This window comes from Leptidea sinapis, chromosome 44 (assembly GCF_905404315.1).
Source record: "Leptidea sinapis chromosome 44, ilLepSina1.1, whole genome shotgun sequence".
NCBI lineage: Eukaryota > Metazoa > Arthropoda > Insecta > Lepidoptera > Pieridae > Leptidea > Leptidea sinapis.
In genome coordinates, this window is record NC_066308.1 from 6,403,567 (window position 1) to 6,419,010 (window position 15,444).

The 15,444-nt window shown below is 34.6% G+C and overlaps 1 protein-coding gene across 3 annotated transcripts in view; it reads right to left on the minus strand.

Annotated features, from left to right (window-relative positions):
• Positions 1-15,444, minus strand: part of LOC126977227 (transportin-1) — a 39,329-nt gene that overhangs the window by 9,607 nt on the left and 14,278 nt on the right. The window contains exons 11-16 of one of the 3 annotated variants that reach the window (XM_050825953.1): positions 13,676-13,846; positions 11,678-11,849; positions 9,990-10,085; positions 6,563-6,638; positions 2,913-3,111; positions 343-447 (exon numbers count right to left, since the gene is read on the minus strand). In XM_050825953.1, coding sequence (XP_050681910.1) covers positions 364-447; positions 2,913-3,111; positions 6,563-6,638; positions 9,990-10,085; positions 11,678-11,849; positions 13,676-13,846 — 798 coding nt within the window. In that variant the 3' untranslated portion in view covers positions 343-363. Of the gene's footprint in view, positions 1-342; positions 448-2,912; positions 3,112-6,562; positions 6,639-9,989; positions 10,086-11,677; positions 11,850-13,675; positions 13,859-15,444 lie in introns of all 3 variants that reach the window. The other 2 variants (XM_050825952.1, XM_050825950.1) reach the window with 2 other exon arrangements.

Here is a 15,444-nt window from a genome sequence, read left to right on the forward strand (position 1 = left end):
GCGGACTTGCGTTTCACCAGGGAAATCTTACAACTTAATCGGTGTCGACTAAGATTAATATTATGTGCGGCCACAGGTCACGGCAATTTTAACAGGCATATTTTTAATATAGGTGTCGCGGACAGCACTCTATGCAGAGGTTGCCTGGGGGCAGAGGAAACAGCCGCTCACGTCCTACTGGTTGCGGAAAGCGCCCGTATGAAGAAGAAGAAGATTGTATCATTGTGAAACATGTGTTAGGACGCATCTATATTTATATTTTGTATCTCTTTCTATATTGTTCAGTTCTTGTTATATGTTTGTTATGTTTCCTTGTAATAATAAATAAATAGAAATACTCACCATAGTATAAGTGTCGGCGGTCTATATCCCGCACATGGCGGTAAGTCTCGCGCTCAACTGCGCGGGGAACTGGTCAGTGAATCGGCGCCAGTTTTCCTCGCCCACCTGCGACGACAACGCCACAAAACACAGTTAGCTATAACTAGACATGATAAAAATTATACATATACAGGTGTCCCAAAGTTATGAGACATGAAGGGAAAGTACCTTAAATATCGAAGATAGGCTATTTTACTGAAAGAAGACTATGTTATTTTTAAAGAAAAAAAAAACACCTCTACTTTTATGATGCCAATCGAAAGAATGGCCAAAAACTAATAATTCTTTTTAAGTAACATAGTATTTTAAAAGAAAGAGAGTAGAAGAGTAGGGGTGTTTTGTTTTTACATTTAAGTCGGTTCGATTCCCAGACGAGGCAAGTAACTTTTAGAAAATCTTTGAATGCAGAATTACTAACTTTTAAAAATAACAATCGATATTTAAGGTACTTTCCCTTCATGTCCCATAACTTTGGGACAACCTGTATACTAGCTGACCCAACAAACGTTTTATTGCCATATAAAGTATTAAAAAAATTCAATAATTAAAATTTTTGAGGTAAAAATAGATGCAACCGATTCTCAGACCTACCAAATATATCGTACTGCAATAATTGTATTCGATGCCATGTTGCAACCCTATAGCGGTTTTGTGGATGGAACATGATAATATAAAAATCGCGATACAACAATAGTTGTAGATTGTAGAAGGGCGAAAATGTGTATATGTATGTATTTTTCAATGCTGAATCATAATAAAATATAAAAAAAAATGTCAAAAGAATAAAAAAAAATATACTCAGGAGTGGGTAACCCTTATAAATTAGGGGTATGCAAAATAGGTGTTGGCTGATTCACAGACCTACCTGATATGCACGAAATTTCAAGTTTAAAAAAAAATCATAGAATTTTTTATGATTCATGCAAATACTTCTAAAAAGAAGCTTCTATTTTTTTTTTCAATATCAGATTTAATGATTTTATTCAATAAGTTAAGTTAGGTTTCATTTCGTTTCATGTCAATCTACTGAAGACTTGGCTGTATGTACATAGTTCCCTTTGCCTACCCAGAATGGATGAAGAATACAAAAAAAAAACTCTGCTTATATTCTTTTACGATTGGCGCCATTTTCCAAAAAATTTCTTTGCGAGTTTAGTTGTTTGTTGCACAAAATGAGTAATTTCGACGATATTTGATCTGAATTAACACCACCGGAACTCTGTATTGCACAAAATATCTACATACGACGAATTTATTGCGTGGAGAGAAGAGAAAAAATCAAATAGTTTTTCAGAAAATGTTATGTTTGCATACTTCTCCGAACTCTCAGCAAAATTAAAACCTTCTACGTTATGGTCGAGGTTTTCAATGATAAAAATATGCTGAAAATAAGGAACAACGTGGATATAATTGAATACTCAACTAAATTTTTATTATTCTATTAAATTGCTTAATTTTTTCGCAACTGTATTAAAAAAATAGTTGTTGTTCCGACTGTCAACCCTCACCTCGGCTCGGGTAAACATTTGTCGGAACTCTTTGCAATTACAGGCTTTCTAATTGTAACCTCCTAAGAGCTAAGCAAGCGCCGTCCACGTAGGACGGCGCTTGCTCGAGCCGTTTTTGGAAATAACCTGTTTTAATAAAAAAAAATATTCATTATTTCGTATTTTACAAATATATTAAAGTTTTCATAACTGTTTATGGATGGAAACGCTCACCTCAAGTATTAAGAGCTATTATTTTTTTTGTATTATAATTTACGGCCATGGTTACAGACTTTTAGGTCCTAATTTTGCTTTTATTATTCATCTTTATTTATTTTCTGCACATTCCTTAGATCTGCGCCATTCTAACTTTTTTCTAAAAATCAATAAGTTAATTATTTTGGCCATAATAAATCTACAGTCTATTAAAATATGACACTGTAGATATTGTTTCGACGAGGTAACTATCAAATGGTCTGATCTGTCCATAGAACAGTGACTATATGATTCAAGTTATAACGATCTATCGCCGTCGTATTACGACCCCCATCACATCACTCTGCGACCAGTGGGAGGCTCCTTTGCACAGGATGCAAGCTAGATTATGGGTACCACAACAGCGCCTATTTCTGCCGTGAAACAGTAATGAGAAAACATTACTGTGTTCCGGTCAGACGGACGCCGTAGCTAGTTAAATTACTGGGCAAATGCGACTTAACATCTAATGTCTCAAGTTGACGAGCGCAATTGTAGAGCCGCTCAGAATTTTTGAGGTTTTTCAAGAATCCTGAGCCGTACTGCATTTTAATGGGTAGGGCGTTTCTATTACCATCAGCTGAACGTTCTTGCAGTCTCGTCCCATATTTTCATGAGAAAAAAAAACACTCATTGACTTAAAATGGAATGTTTCAACAGCTACTGTTACTACTCCAGCACCCACATCTTTGAAATTAGAACACAATACAAGAGCACTGCATATTTAGTGGCTGACATAGTGTCCCTGGTACATACCAGTTGTCAGTCCATATTAGTACCATTACTAACCTGGTTCTTAAACCCGTGCAGTATTTTCGTAAACATCTCCTTCAGGTCGTCTTTGGGATGTGACCACGATGCGACCGCATCGCAGAAGTACATGAAGTCTGGCACCACGCCACCTGGATTCACCTGGATCATCTGACAGATCCCACGGAACGCGGAGTCCTTCTCCTCGTTGTCGCGGATGTTGCGTAGCGACGTGCACCTGTGGCGGACGTGACGTCATTTCTCGTATCGACTCTGTACGGCGGCGCGTTGTCAACGAATCACAATGATACCCGAAACTGATTACACGTTATTTGGATGGGCGTGTTAACATATTTCAATTTATTATCGATTGCCCATGAGGAACAGCAATTTGTTACTTCAAATGTTATTAAAAAATTTAACTAAAGCAGTGTTTTTCAATCCGTGGGTAGGCAGAAGAAAAACTGCAATGTAGTCTACAGTAAAAACACAATTTTTAAGGTTGGCTTAAAATTTTCAAATCGTGGTGCTTTTTTTGATTGATAAAAATCCTTTCTAATTGTAGTCTATTATTTCTCTTTTTAGTTCTAATGTCCATCATCGAAGAAAATGTCAGTTAGCACAGGTTTAAAGTGGCAAATGTTTCTAATACACTTTGTCAATCAATATAGTTATGGTAGTCTTTTAAAATTTAATTATAAATTATTTATTCGACAGATAAGGGGGTCGTCAGAGTTTTTGAAGTGAGAACTTCTTTAGCGGCGTTAAGCACTTTTGTTGGGATGAGTATAAAATGTTAAACTCGCGTCAGGACACGTGACCTGATCGAAAATTCGTAAGACAGTCGTTGAAATTATGGACGAAAGTTGATTTTTCTGAGACAAACTTTATAATGTAAAATAATTGTAATAATTTTTAATATAATATAAATGTAATTTTTGTGTACGATAGCACACTAAGGAACTATTTTATTTAAGCACTTAAAATTTTTTTTCGTTTCACTATTTTTTGTGCTCTGTGCTCATAGAGAATTAATAGTTTGTAAACCTTCGTGTGATAGGACTGCGCGTTACTAGCGCTCTCTGGGATTTCATGGAAGACCAGCGTTGTGGATTCTTTCGAAACCACAAAACTATGCTGAGTTGGAGGCTCATTGGCGTCATTAGATCATAATTAGAATAGCATAACTTTAAGAACTATTATCAGAATGTATAATGACGTCAATAAACATTTTTTATTTCTTTCTTTTACTTATACTGATAAATGAAGCATTTCGTGCGAAATTATTCCCTAACCAATCCAAAATATTAAAAAAGGCGGTTCTTTTTACCTGTAATGGGGCCGCGAAATAAATAAGATTGAAAAACACTGAACAAAAGCGTCGCATTAATTGCCATCGATCCAAAATTGCGTCAAAGTATCTAAATGCTACATATTGACAGCACGCCGTTCTCGCTTGTCAAAACGAGGTTTAACACGAATAGAAATTATGATTTGGTATGTCATAAAATCGTATAGTATGACCCTGCACAGATCTTAACGGTGAGTGAAAAGTATATAATACAAATACAAGAATACAGTAACATCCATTAATACACTGATCTAGGGTCGAAGTTTGCCATTACACCCTATTTTAGAGTTTTCCTCCGTTAAGATCTATGCCGGCGCCTACAATAATTTAAAAAAAAAAAAAACATTCTTTTTAATTCGTCTGCCGATGATTACGTTCCATCAAGTCATATAAATACTCGTTTGCCCTTCTATTCCATAATAAAATACCAACCCAGACTGTACGTAGCTTTAAAACCCATGTTACCTTATCCTGAAATTAAAGATGATTTTTGATTTGATGTGATTTTCTGTAGAATATTTTATTAATTTATTTTTGACTGTCAAACATAATATAATATTATGTATCATACTTAAGAAGGTACCCAAATAATAACCAGGAAAATCTGCCTACAAAACAAAACATAATATTTTTTGCGAATTCAAATACGACAAAAAGTAGGTACCTCATGTATCAATTTTAACTAAGAAAATAAGTAAATATTAGTGAAAAATCTTCTTTTAATTGTTCAGGACGTTAAATAGTCTGTGTTTTTTGGAATAGTAAGGCGAAAGAGCTTGTGTGAACGAGGGAACATCTGGTAAGCTGAACGAGTTGGGAACATACACTATGGGAGCACCGCACACCTTGACCGTTACTTTGAGAAGGGACATAATAATCTTGAACTAATAAACACGAAATAATATTGTTAATATTTGGTGTCAAGCGGAATATTTGTGGAAAAATAGTACTAGAAACAATTAAATAGTTCCTATTAAGCCTCCTCTCCACTATCGGCGATGATCGTTCTGACATCGGCAAGATAATGGCGTGTAAGCATCGACACTATCGTCAGTGATCATTTATTGAGCGGCAGTCCTTCAAGATGGACATGGAGTTTATAGCTGCTGCTACCATTCATTTAATTGCAGTATACAATCATTTCGTCAATTTAGTTAATCGAAAAGTTGTGAAAAAAATGGAAGAAGAGAAAACAGTGGTGTTTGAGCATTAATCTTAATAGAACAAAGTAAATTTATTTACTTTAAGTAAGTTAAATCCATCTAAGTTAATTTAACTTTAATGTAATCCTAGTTACTAGCTTCGCTCACTGTCTAGTGTTCTCCAGTGAATGAATGACCGGTGATCGTGTGTGTGGGCACACGCACGCAAGTACACGAGAATTCCCTTTGATACGTGCCCGAAAACCGACAAGTCACCGATCGCCGCGATCACTATGACACTTTTACACGATGATCGGCGACTAGAAGCGAATAAGGCCTCCACACGATAGTGCTCGCGTGTAATCGCCGATTGTGGAGAGGGGCCATTAAAGATAGACGGCGGTAATTGTGAAACGCGGTAGCGTTACTACCATTTAGAGCTATAGGTCCTATGAGACCCGAAGAAACTCATTTGAATTATAATTCAATACTTTTTTTTAATCTAGAATAAGTTTATATTTGTTTGCTCTACGATCTGTGATTTAGGTGTTGTACTAATGCATCGATGATTAAACAGTTCATCGTATTCGATGTAATTAATTGCTATATCCGCTCGACACATTAATCCGATTAGATGCAAATAAATTTAACTAAATGTTTTTGTACACATAAGAGGAATTTGTAGAAATTAAGACTAGTAGTACTATGATTATCGATAAACATATAAATAATATAAGATATACTGTTTTATACCAAACTGAAAGGGAATTATTAAATAAAATATCTTGTGGTTTATGAATTTGTTAATCAATGACATAATATATATATATATATATATATATATATATATGTTTATGTATATCGACTTTAACGATCCGCCTTACAGTTTGGGTTTTATTAGCTAAATAGGATATATACTTATTTATGTATATTTAGAAAGCGGATGGTGTTCAAAAAATATCAATCACTCAAAATAATATTATGATCGGGCCCCTCCCATACATATTATGAAACATATTAAAGTGTGCTCCTTCCTGAACTACATGCCAGCGTAAACACAAAACTAGATGAAACAAACGAAACAATAACATCAACAAGCGGGCAAACACCATCCACGATCGAAATTAATTATTAATACGACAAAATAACATAATAAATATAAAGTAATAATAAAAAAAATGTATTTGACTACAGACCACTGGCGAACGAATTGATGTAAAACAGGTGCGACGTCGTGTGGGCACACATAACCTAGCCGACCGATCGTAATCGCTACGCCGCGAGCGCGACACACCGAGAACAAAACCAATAAAACAAATCAACAAACTGTGTATAAATGTCAAACGCTCGGTGCCCGCGACGCATTAGTCCCCTGCGCGCTCTTGGGACCGACACGTGCGGTGCCTTACTTATCGATAACTAACTTATCGATATCGAATAGCGGACACGGATAAGAGGCAATACGCACGCGAGCGTCCCAAGAGAACCGATGATTTATGAAGCCGCAGGCAACGACAGTTTGACTTAAGTATAAAAACAAACACAGCCACATCAGATATACAAAACTAAGTAAATGAATAGATCAACATATAAAAAATAGACGAAAGGCGGCCTAGACACTGCTCTAGCGTTTTATAGAAATATACATATTTTAGTAGATATAGGCCTATCGCAGACGACAGACTATCCGTGACGCACATAAAACATATAGAATTATATGCAGTACCGCATACGACACGCAAAAAGTCTGACACACACAAAAATCCTCGTAGATCTGACAGACCGCGCCGTACAAAAAGTGCGCAAAAAATAATAATGTTCGCGTCAACACGCGCTAATGCAGTCGACGCTCACTTTAGTCTGTAGTCTGCACTTGCTAGTGATTGACTTGTATCATGGCGCTAGACATATCGATGTATCGATGTTGATTCAAGAAATAGAAAAAGTCCAGCACTGTATGATACTTCTTTGGCAGAGTATCATGAGAGAGTTAAAAAGAAAATTGTGGGATTCAGTGTGCAAATTTATTTGGATATAGTTTTAGAACTGAATGTTAAATAAGAAACAATCCCTTTAATAATCGTTCTGAATGAATAGGATGAACCCAAAATTCTCTACTTCTTTTTTACATCTCAAGTACGAAATAATACACCGCAATCTCTGTACTTCCACTGCATGTACATCCCTACAGTTCTACCGACAAAATGACCGAAAGTGTACGTCGTGCGCGTTGAGTCTGTGTAATATCTGCCAAAGACATTTTGTGTGCCGCAGACTCGATAGAACAAAAGTGTCATCTACGATAGGCCTTATCGTGAACTTTATAAAAGCATACGATATAATAATAATTGGTAGTAGACAATATTTTTTTGTAAAATACCAATCTCTTGAATTTCGACTCCAAATGAATAGACCGCCTTTTCAGTCCGGCACACACTTTTAAGTGTTAACACTACTTTAGAAAAAATATAAATATTACAGGATCCCCCAAAATTAAAACAATCACAGAAAGGTACAATTACAAAATTGTAATATAAAATATATATTATCTAGCTCTCAAACTACACTCGAAAAATTGTTATGAATTTAATATTTCTAATATCAACAAAGGCGGGTACATAAAATGAGAATATAATACAATACAATACGATTAACAGAAAATTGTATTCATTTACATTACACATAAATAAACAGTTAGTAATAAGAACATTGCATTATGTGATTGACAGCAAAATAAAGTTACTATGGTGGGAAGTCTCTTAGACGTTGGAATACTCATGCTCACAAATTAATCTTATAAGAATCTCGGAAACGGCTCCAACGATTTTAATGAAATTTAGTAAACAGGTAGTATCGGGTACGAGAAATTGATCTAGCTAGGTTTCAATTTAAAAAAAAATTAAATTTTTTCAGTGTTTCAATGAGAAACTGCTACTATAACATTAGAATACAAAGGTAAATTCCGCCACTATATACAAGACTATAATAGCGCAGACCCCGGTTCGAATCTAGATGTCATATTAGCTTTTTTTGTTCAAGTTTTGTACCTTCTTAAAAATCGTCGTCTTGGTACTTAATATAATGTATGTACCATAAACTTAGTATAGTGCGTCATAGAAAAACAATCTCCTCATTACGGCGAGACTAAATTTAAAATGATCATGTGTGTTAGTGAATTTGTGAAGTGTGTAGTATTTTGATTTTAGACAATCCCTCTGACAAATATTGATAAACGGCGTCATATTGACGTATACAATATTTTATTTTCTAACACATATTTTTTTGAGTGTTTACTGTGTATATGAAAATGTAATATTTTAATATTTAAGTGCATATATTCTAAGAATATAAACACCACAAAAGTAGTATGAAGGATAAGTATTTACTTGTGAACTGATACTTTAGTTGGATCGTTACTATATGAAACAACACAATCTAATAAAGAACAGAACACCATTATAATTTTTATTTAACATCCATTAAAACACAGAACAATTAAAACACTAAAATTAAAACGCGGTGAAATCTGACAGGAGACTAATGGACACTAAATTGTTTCAAGACGGTTTCATGGTCTTCATCTATTTCGTCTCTTTCTCACACCGAGGTTTTATATAAGTAAGGATTGTCTCAATTTAACACAGGGTTCGTCTTTTACGGCAGTAGTAGCTTAATGGTATATATTATATTAATACTAGCTGATTCGACAGACGTTGTTCTGTAGATAGTAAGAAAAATACTGTTTTATAGGAATTTGCCAATAATATTTAAAAAAAAAAAGAAATATTTCGTAAAAAATGCTCCCTGTTGTTATAGTGAAATTGTTTCTCAGCGGAACTGTCAAACCGCGCGTCACTTAATTCTCTGTCATAGAAAATATGTGCATACAAAACAAATATTGAAAATAAAAATAATTATGGGTCCCAAATCGAAATAAAAACTATCCTATCTCTCAAGTTGGACCAAACTGCACTCCATGAAGTAATCCCCATTAAAATCCGTTCATTAGTTTAGGAGTCCATCGCGGACAAACAACGTGTCACGTAATTAGATTTATTTATATTTTAGATTAGTACGATAGAGGTTTAATAGTACAGATAGAGGTGTGTGCAATTATTTCAAACGTGTGGTAGTTTTTGACATTCAATAAGTGATTTTGAATAAAAATATTTGAATTTGAAAATTTTAATGAATTTTAAAAATGTAAAGTATATTATAAAATGTTCTAGTTTCAATTAGTTTGATTTAAAAAATTTGATTTAATATGAATATTAATTTGAGAGCATAAGCATAATATTATGAATCATTAATATCTGCCACATATGTATAAACATTTATATGTGTTACACAATAGATAAATACATATAGCAAACTCTATAATTAATGTTGATTTTAATTTCAAATATAACGTAACGAATACATCATAAATCCTTACAAACTCTATTAGAAAATATAAATTTAAACACATATTATAGTAAAGGCAATACTAATTAGAAAGAAAATATTATTTTAATACACAGTACATACAAATGTAAGAATTTATAATATATTGTTTAGTACATAGAATGAAGAAGCTATTTGGATGCTGAACAAGAATGTATGAAATCACATAACATAACTTACCGGTGTTTTCTAATAGGGTTTTCGGAGTGCTGGGTCTATTTATAATATCCACCAAATGGTTTAGAACCAATGGGATATATTTTGATGTTTCAGGACCTGCAAATCGGTTTTTTACATTTAATGCACGAAAAAAAACCGAATATGGCGTAGTAAAAAAATAACTCATCTCCAACAAAACAAATCAATTAAAATCAGTTTTATTGAATAGGCGGGTTGGACCTAATCTTAGCGTGTTTGACCCGTAGCACGAATTAGGAGGTAATAAATATTGTAGTTGGTAGAGCTTTAGTCCACGATAATAATGATACCGCTCTTATTACAAGGTAATGCACCGTTTTCAAGAAAATAATGTTAAAAATTAATCTAACCTAAAACGGGTAAGTCACGTAAATAAAATGTACATGTGCTTGAAAACTTGCTAATAACTGTCAATTGTAAGTCAAAAACAGTAAAATTAAATGTAAAAAATAGTCTAGGACAGACTAGACGGCTTCATCAATAATAATTTTTAGACTAAAAAGGCTAGAACCCAGAGTTGTAAAGCCAGTTAAAAAAACAATAATTATTTTACTTTTATTTCCCATTTTGTTTATTCCGTTTTCCTATATTGTTTATTCCGTTTCTATCGTAGTTGCTTGAAGGTTCCTGTGTTCTGTTTCGCAGCCATGAAAGCGCTCATGTAGCGTTCTACTTACGCCTTTTACTCGTTTTGAGGGTAGATTTTTTTTTCGTTATTATCTTGAAAACTGTGTTTATTTTATGTTTGTTTAAAACATTGTAATATACTCTTGTAAGTAGCACTATAATCGTGGACCAAAGTACTATCAACTATAATTAATAAAAATTGGTTAAGTTTGGTTATGTTAGAATAGTTAAAACAATGCAAGAACCGAGCGTAGCGGGCCGCGGCAGCGGCCGGCGAGTACCAAAAACGAAATGCAGGCATTTTCGTTTCTTTCCTCCCCATAAAAATGTCATAATTTGAGGTTAGGTTTTAATGATTTTTTCTCTGGAACGCTGCATTACCTTGTAATAAGAGTGGCATTATAATTGTGGAGATAAGCTCTACAACTACAACATTTTTTACCTCCAAATTCGTACTACTTGATACTAAGTTTTAACCGAATAAGCTCAAATTGCACATGAATTCACCAGTTCAGAAAACGTTGAGCTTTAATGCAGTGGAGAGACACTCTCTCATTCTCATTCTTTAAATTAATAACTTCACAAATGTGACACACCTCAAGAATATCATCTCCACGATCTGGATGTGTGGCGTTCCTCCATAGTGAGGTTTTCAAGGACCTTTCTTCCACGTGCTACAAAGCTGTGGAATGAGCTTCCTTGTGCGGTGTTTCCGGGACGATACTACATGGATACCTTCATAAAAGCACGTATACCTTCCTAAAAGGCCGAATACACTCCTGTGATTCCTCTTTTGTTGCAAGAGAATGTAGGCGGCGGTGATCACTTACCACCAGGTGACCTCTTCCATATTTTTTTTTTTATCATAACTTTCATATTCTAAATTGTGATGGAGGTTTGCTTGTATAACTGATACCAATTATTTTATGTGAATATAACCTCTACTCAATAATATTATTTTATTCTTAGTTAATTAGAGCGGTTCATAATACTACCTATGCTCGTAAATTAAAAATAACACTAGAAATGTAATGATATCTTACCTAACTTAATACTTATCTCCCCGATTGCCCAGGTAGCATTATTGCAGACAGATATAAGTTCAGGATTCAGGTTCATACCAAGTATGGGCAAAAACTCCGATATATATGGGTGTACGTGTTGGAAACATGCCTTCGTTAGATCACCCAGCAAGGCAAACGATGACTGCCGAACCTGCAAAAGACTAACACATTCATAATAGTTCTGGTGGTTGATAATCTCACAACCCATCCCCATGTTAGTAGAGCTAATTACAAATTTGTTAATTTACGAAATAATTATATTTTAGTGATCAAAAATATGTAAAAAACAAAGACAATGTTATACTATGGACATACCACTAAATCTGCAATAAAAATTTGTTAACATTGTTTTACGATCATAAGTGCAATAGGGTATTCATTCATAGGGTATTCATAACATAGATTTAGTTCAATAGTTATTTTTTTACCCCCTTACTCATAATAGTCTGCTAACTGAAAGCATTGCTAATTCGCACTCTGTCTTGTTCTATTGACCTAAGTCAGAATGAGAAAAAACACTCCATAGCGGCTGTTTAAAGTTAGAGGACCATTCTGAATAAGGGGGTTAATCTTTATTATTATTGATTTTAGTAAAAGTGCAATAAATACGTGCGAAATATAAAACATCAAAACGCATTGAAGCGGAGTGTGAGGTCAGTCTCGATAAACATGAGCAATGGTATGGTTCCTAGATATTATTTTCGGTGGTTAGCGATAGGCGAAGAGTAAGCAGAAAACACGCAAACATGGTGTTTTTAGACAAGTTTTGTGGTGAAAGTATAGCATTTCGAGCTATGAACACTACTTAATCCTGTTAAACATATCCTTAAGTCTTATTTGTAGGTTGCTAATGCTTGCTGTTGGTTATAGTTAACACTGCCGAGCCTTTTTGAACTACCACTTTTCTTTGAAGTTAAACAAGTTTTTTGGCATGGCGTGACGCATTTTTTGGTACTTCTCTCAGAAAAGTTATTCTTATAGCTTGTACTTTTTTGTGTAGGTTCATTTATTCAGATTAGTAGTGAATAACGAGTATTGTAATCATATAAACTGTTTTCCACGCAAGAATTTTGAAAATATTGGCTTTGTTACATAGATGGCGGGCCGACAGCCGTGAACTCATATCGCTCAAGGCCGCTGGCATTTAGTGTCGCCTTAAGTTTTGTGTTGGTTTTTTACTAAATACTGATCTATATAATTATTATTTACAATGACTGAAAGTGCTACTACTACTATAAAACGTTCTCCGAAACACTCTAATTGTACAAGTATTATTCCGATCGGTTCACTAGTTTTCGCAGTATAACTGAAAAAAAAAAAACCAGCAATATATTTATTAGTACAATATAGACTCTGACGTCACAGAAACCCCCCACAAAATGATGAAAAGAACATTTAATTTTAATTGAATACGAATGTTTTTATCAATAATTTGATGTGTTTGATAACTTAAAGGATGTAAAAAATTAAATTTAAGTATTTTTAAAAATCATGCATAACCCAAACACCGAAAAATTTAAGCTTTGATGCAAATGTTGAATAAAACAAACTATAAAAAAAATATAAAGTTGAAAAAAGAAATATCAAAGTGTATAAATAAATATGATAGCTATTTGTTTTATTTATGAAAATTACAAGATCTAAAGTAAGGTAAGATGGAATATTGGGGAATGGTGCCCAAAGGTGGTGGTTAACAAATGATTTGTTTATTTACGGCAGTTTTCAATAACGTATCTCTAGTTACGGATACATTGCTGTCATATATAGATAGGTTATTGAAATGTAAGAAGTAAGCGTAAAAGTACTAGTAAGTTAAACTGAGGATAAATAGTTTATTGAAAACGACCGTTAAACAATAATTTAAAACTCAAATGTTAATGATAACACGATATTTACTACAGGTTTAATGGTATGTCTCTCTGTTCCTACATGAATGATTTGTTCCCTATGCACCCCGTGCATAAGCGCGCGACATACAGGATATACCTCGGGCATGGGGTCCTGCATGCACTGGTATAGGAGCTGCATCAGGTTGGAGTTCAGCACCAGGTGGTTGATGTGGCCGTCCAGACCCTCAGTCAGGCCGCTCAGCAGGTCGAGCGCGACTATCATGAAGTCCTTGTCAGGCGCCTCGAACTGGTCCGGACTCTGTGTGTTGGCCTACCGTTTATAAATAAAATTAACACATTTTTTTCCCCATCTGGGGTTTCTGAGCGGTAACTTCATTTATTGTTTTAAATTTAATTTTCCTACCAACCGAAACATGAGCCTCAACGGCCCAATGGGTTGTAGGGTCCTGTCCTCATTTAAGTTTTGCTTTTGTTTTACCAGTAGTAGGCTACTCTGCACAGGAAGCCGGCTAGATTATGGGTACCGCAACGGCGCCTATTTCTGCCGTGAAGCAGTAATGTGTGAACATTACTGTGTTTCGGTCTGAAGGGCGCCGTAGCTAGTGAAATTACTGAGCAAATGAGACGTAACATCTTATGTCTCAAGGTAACGACCGCAATTGTAGTGCCGCTCAGAATGTTTGGGTTTTTCAATTATTCTGAGCGGCACTGCATTGCAATGGGCTGGGCGTATCAATTACCATCAGCTGAACGTCCTGCTCGTCTCGTCTCTTATTTTCGTTAAAAAAAAACTTTGGCCAGATGAAAATAAAATCATGAAATGAAAACGGCGATATTATTTCTAGCGGGATCTCACCGAACCTATCTTAACCTTTTTATGGTATCATTAATTTTTACGCATTGGCTCAGTATTTTAAAACTATCACAATTAAGATGTACCTACTTTTGTCCTTTCTACCATTAAAGTATACTAGCTGACCCGACAGACGTTGTTCTGTACATAATAAATAAATTACTGTTTTTTATGAATTCGTCAAAAATATTTCATAACATCGTTATAACTTCGTAAAATATGCTCCCTGTTGTTATGATGAAACTGTTTCACAACAGAACTGTCAAACCGTGCGTTAATAAACTCTCATAGAAAATATTATGTCCATACAAAACAAATTTTTGAAATAAACATAATTATGAGTCCCAAATCGAAATATAAAACAATCCTATCTCTCAAGTTGGACTAAACTGCACTCCAAGAAGTAGTCCCCATTAAAATCCGTTCATTAGTTTAGGAGTTCACTGGAAACTGGATTTATATATATATATATATATATATAAATTAGAATTTTCAAAGTGACTACAAAGCGAAAAGTCATGTCTTAATAATGAAAATCACGACGTCAATTGAAATGAAATTAGTAAGATGATTTCCTTAGATCATTTATACGTCTAGATAAACTATGACAGCTTTTTTTTTATAAGAATAAGGGACGAGACGAGCAGGACGTTCAGCTGATGGTAATTAACACGCCCTGCCCATTACAATGCAGTGCCGATCAGGATTCTAGAAAAACCCAAAAATTCTGAGCGGCTCTACAATTGCGCTCGTCACCTTGAGACATAAGATGTCAAGTATCATTTAACCCAGTAATTTTACTAGCTACGGCGCCCTTCAGACCGAAACACAGCAATGCTTACACATTACTGCTTCACGGCAGAAATAGGCGCCGTTGTACCCATAATCTAGGCTGCATCCTGTGCAAAGGAGCCTCCCACTGGTATGTTTCCGAAGTGTTCGCTACTTCTTAATTAATGATATCAAAAATAAACTTAACTTAATGCCTTTTTACTATTTATCTATGGCACTTATAAAAATGTCTAGAGTAATTACCGATCAAT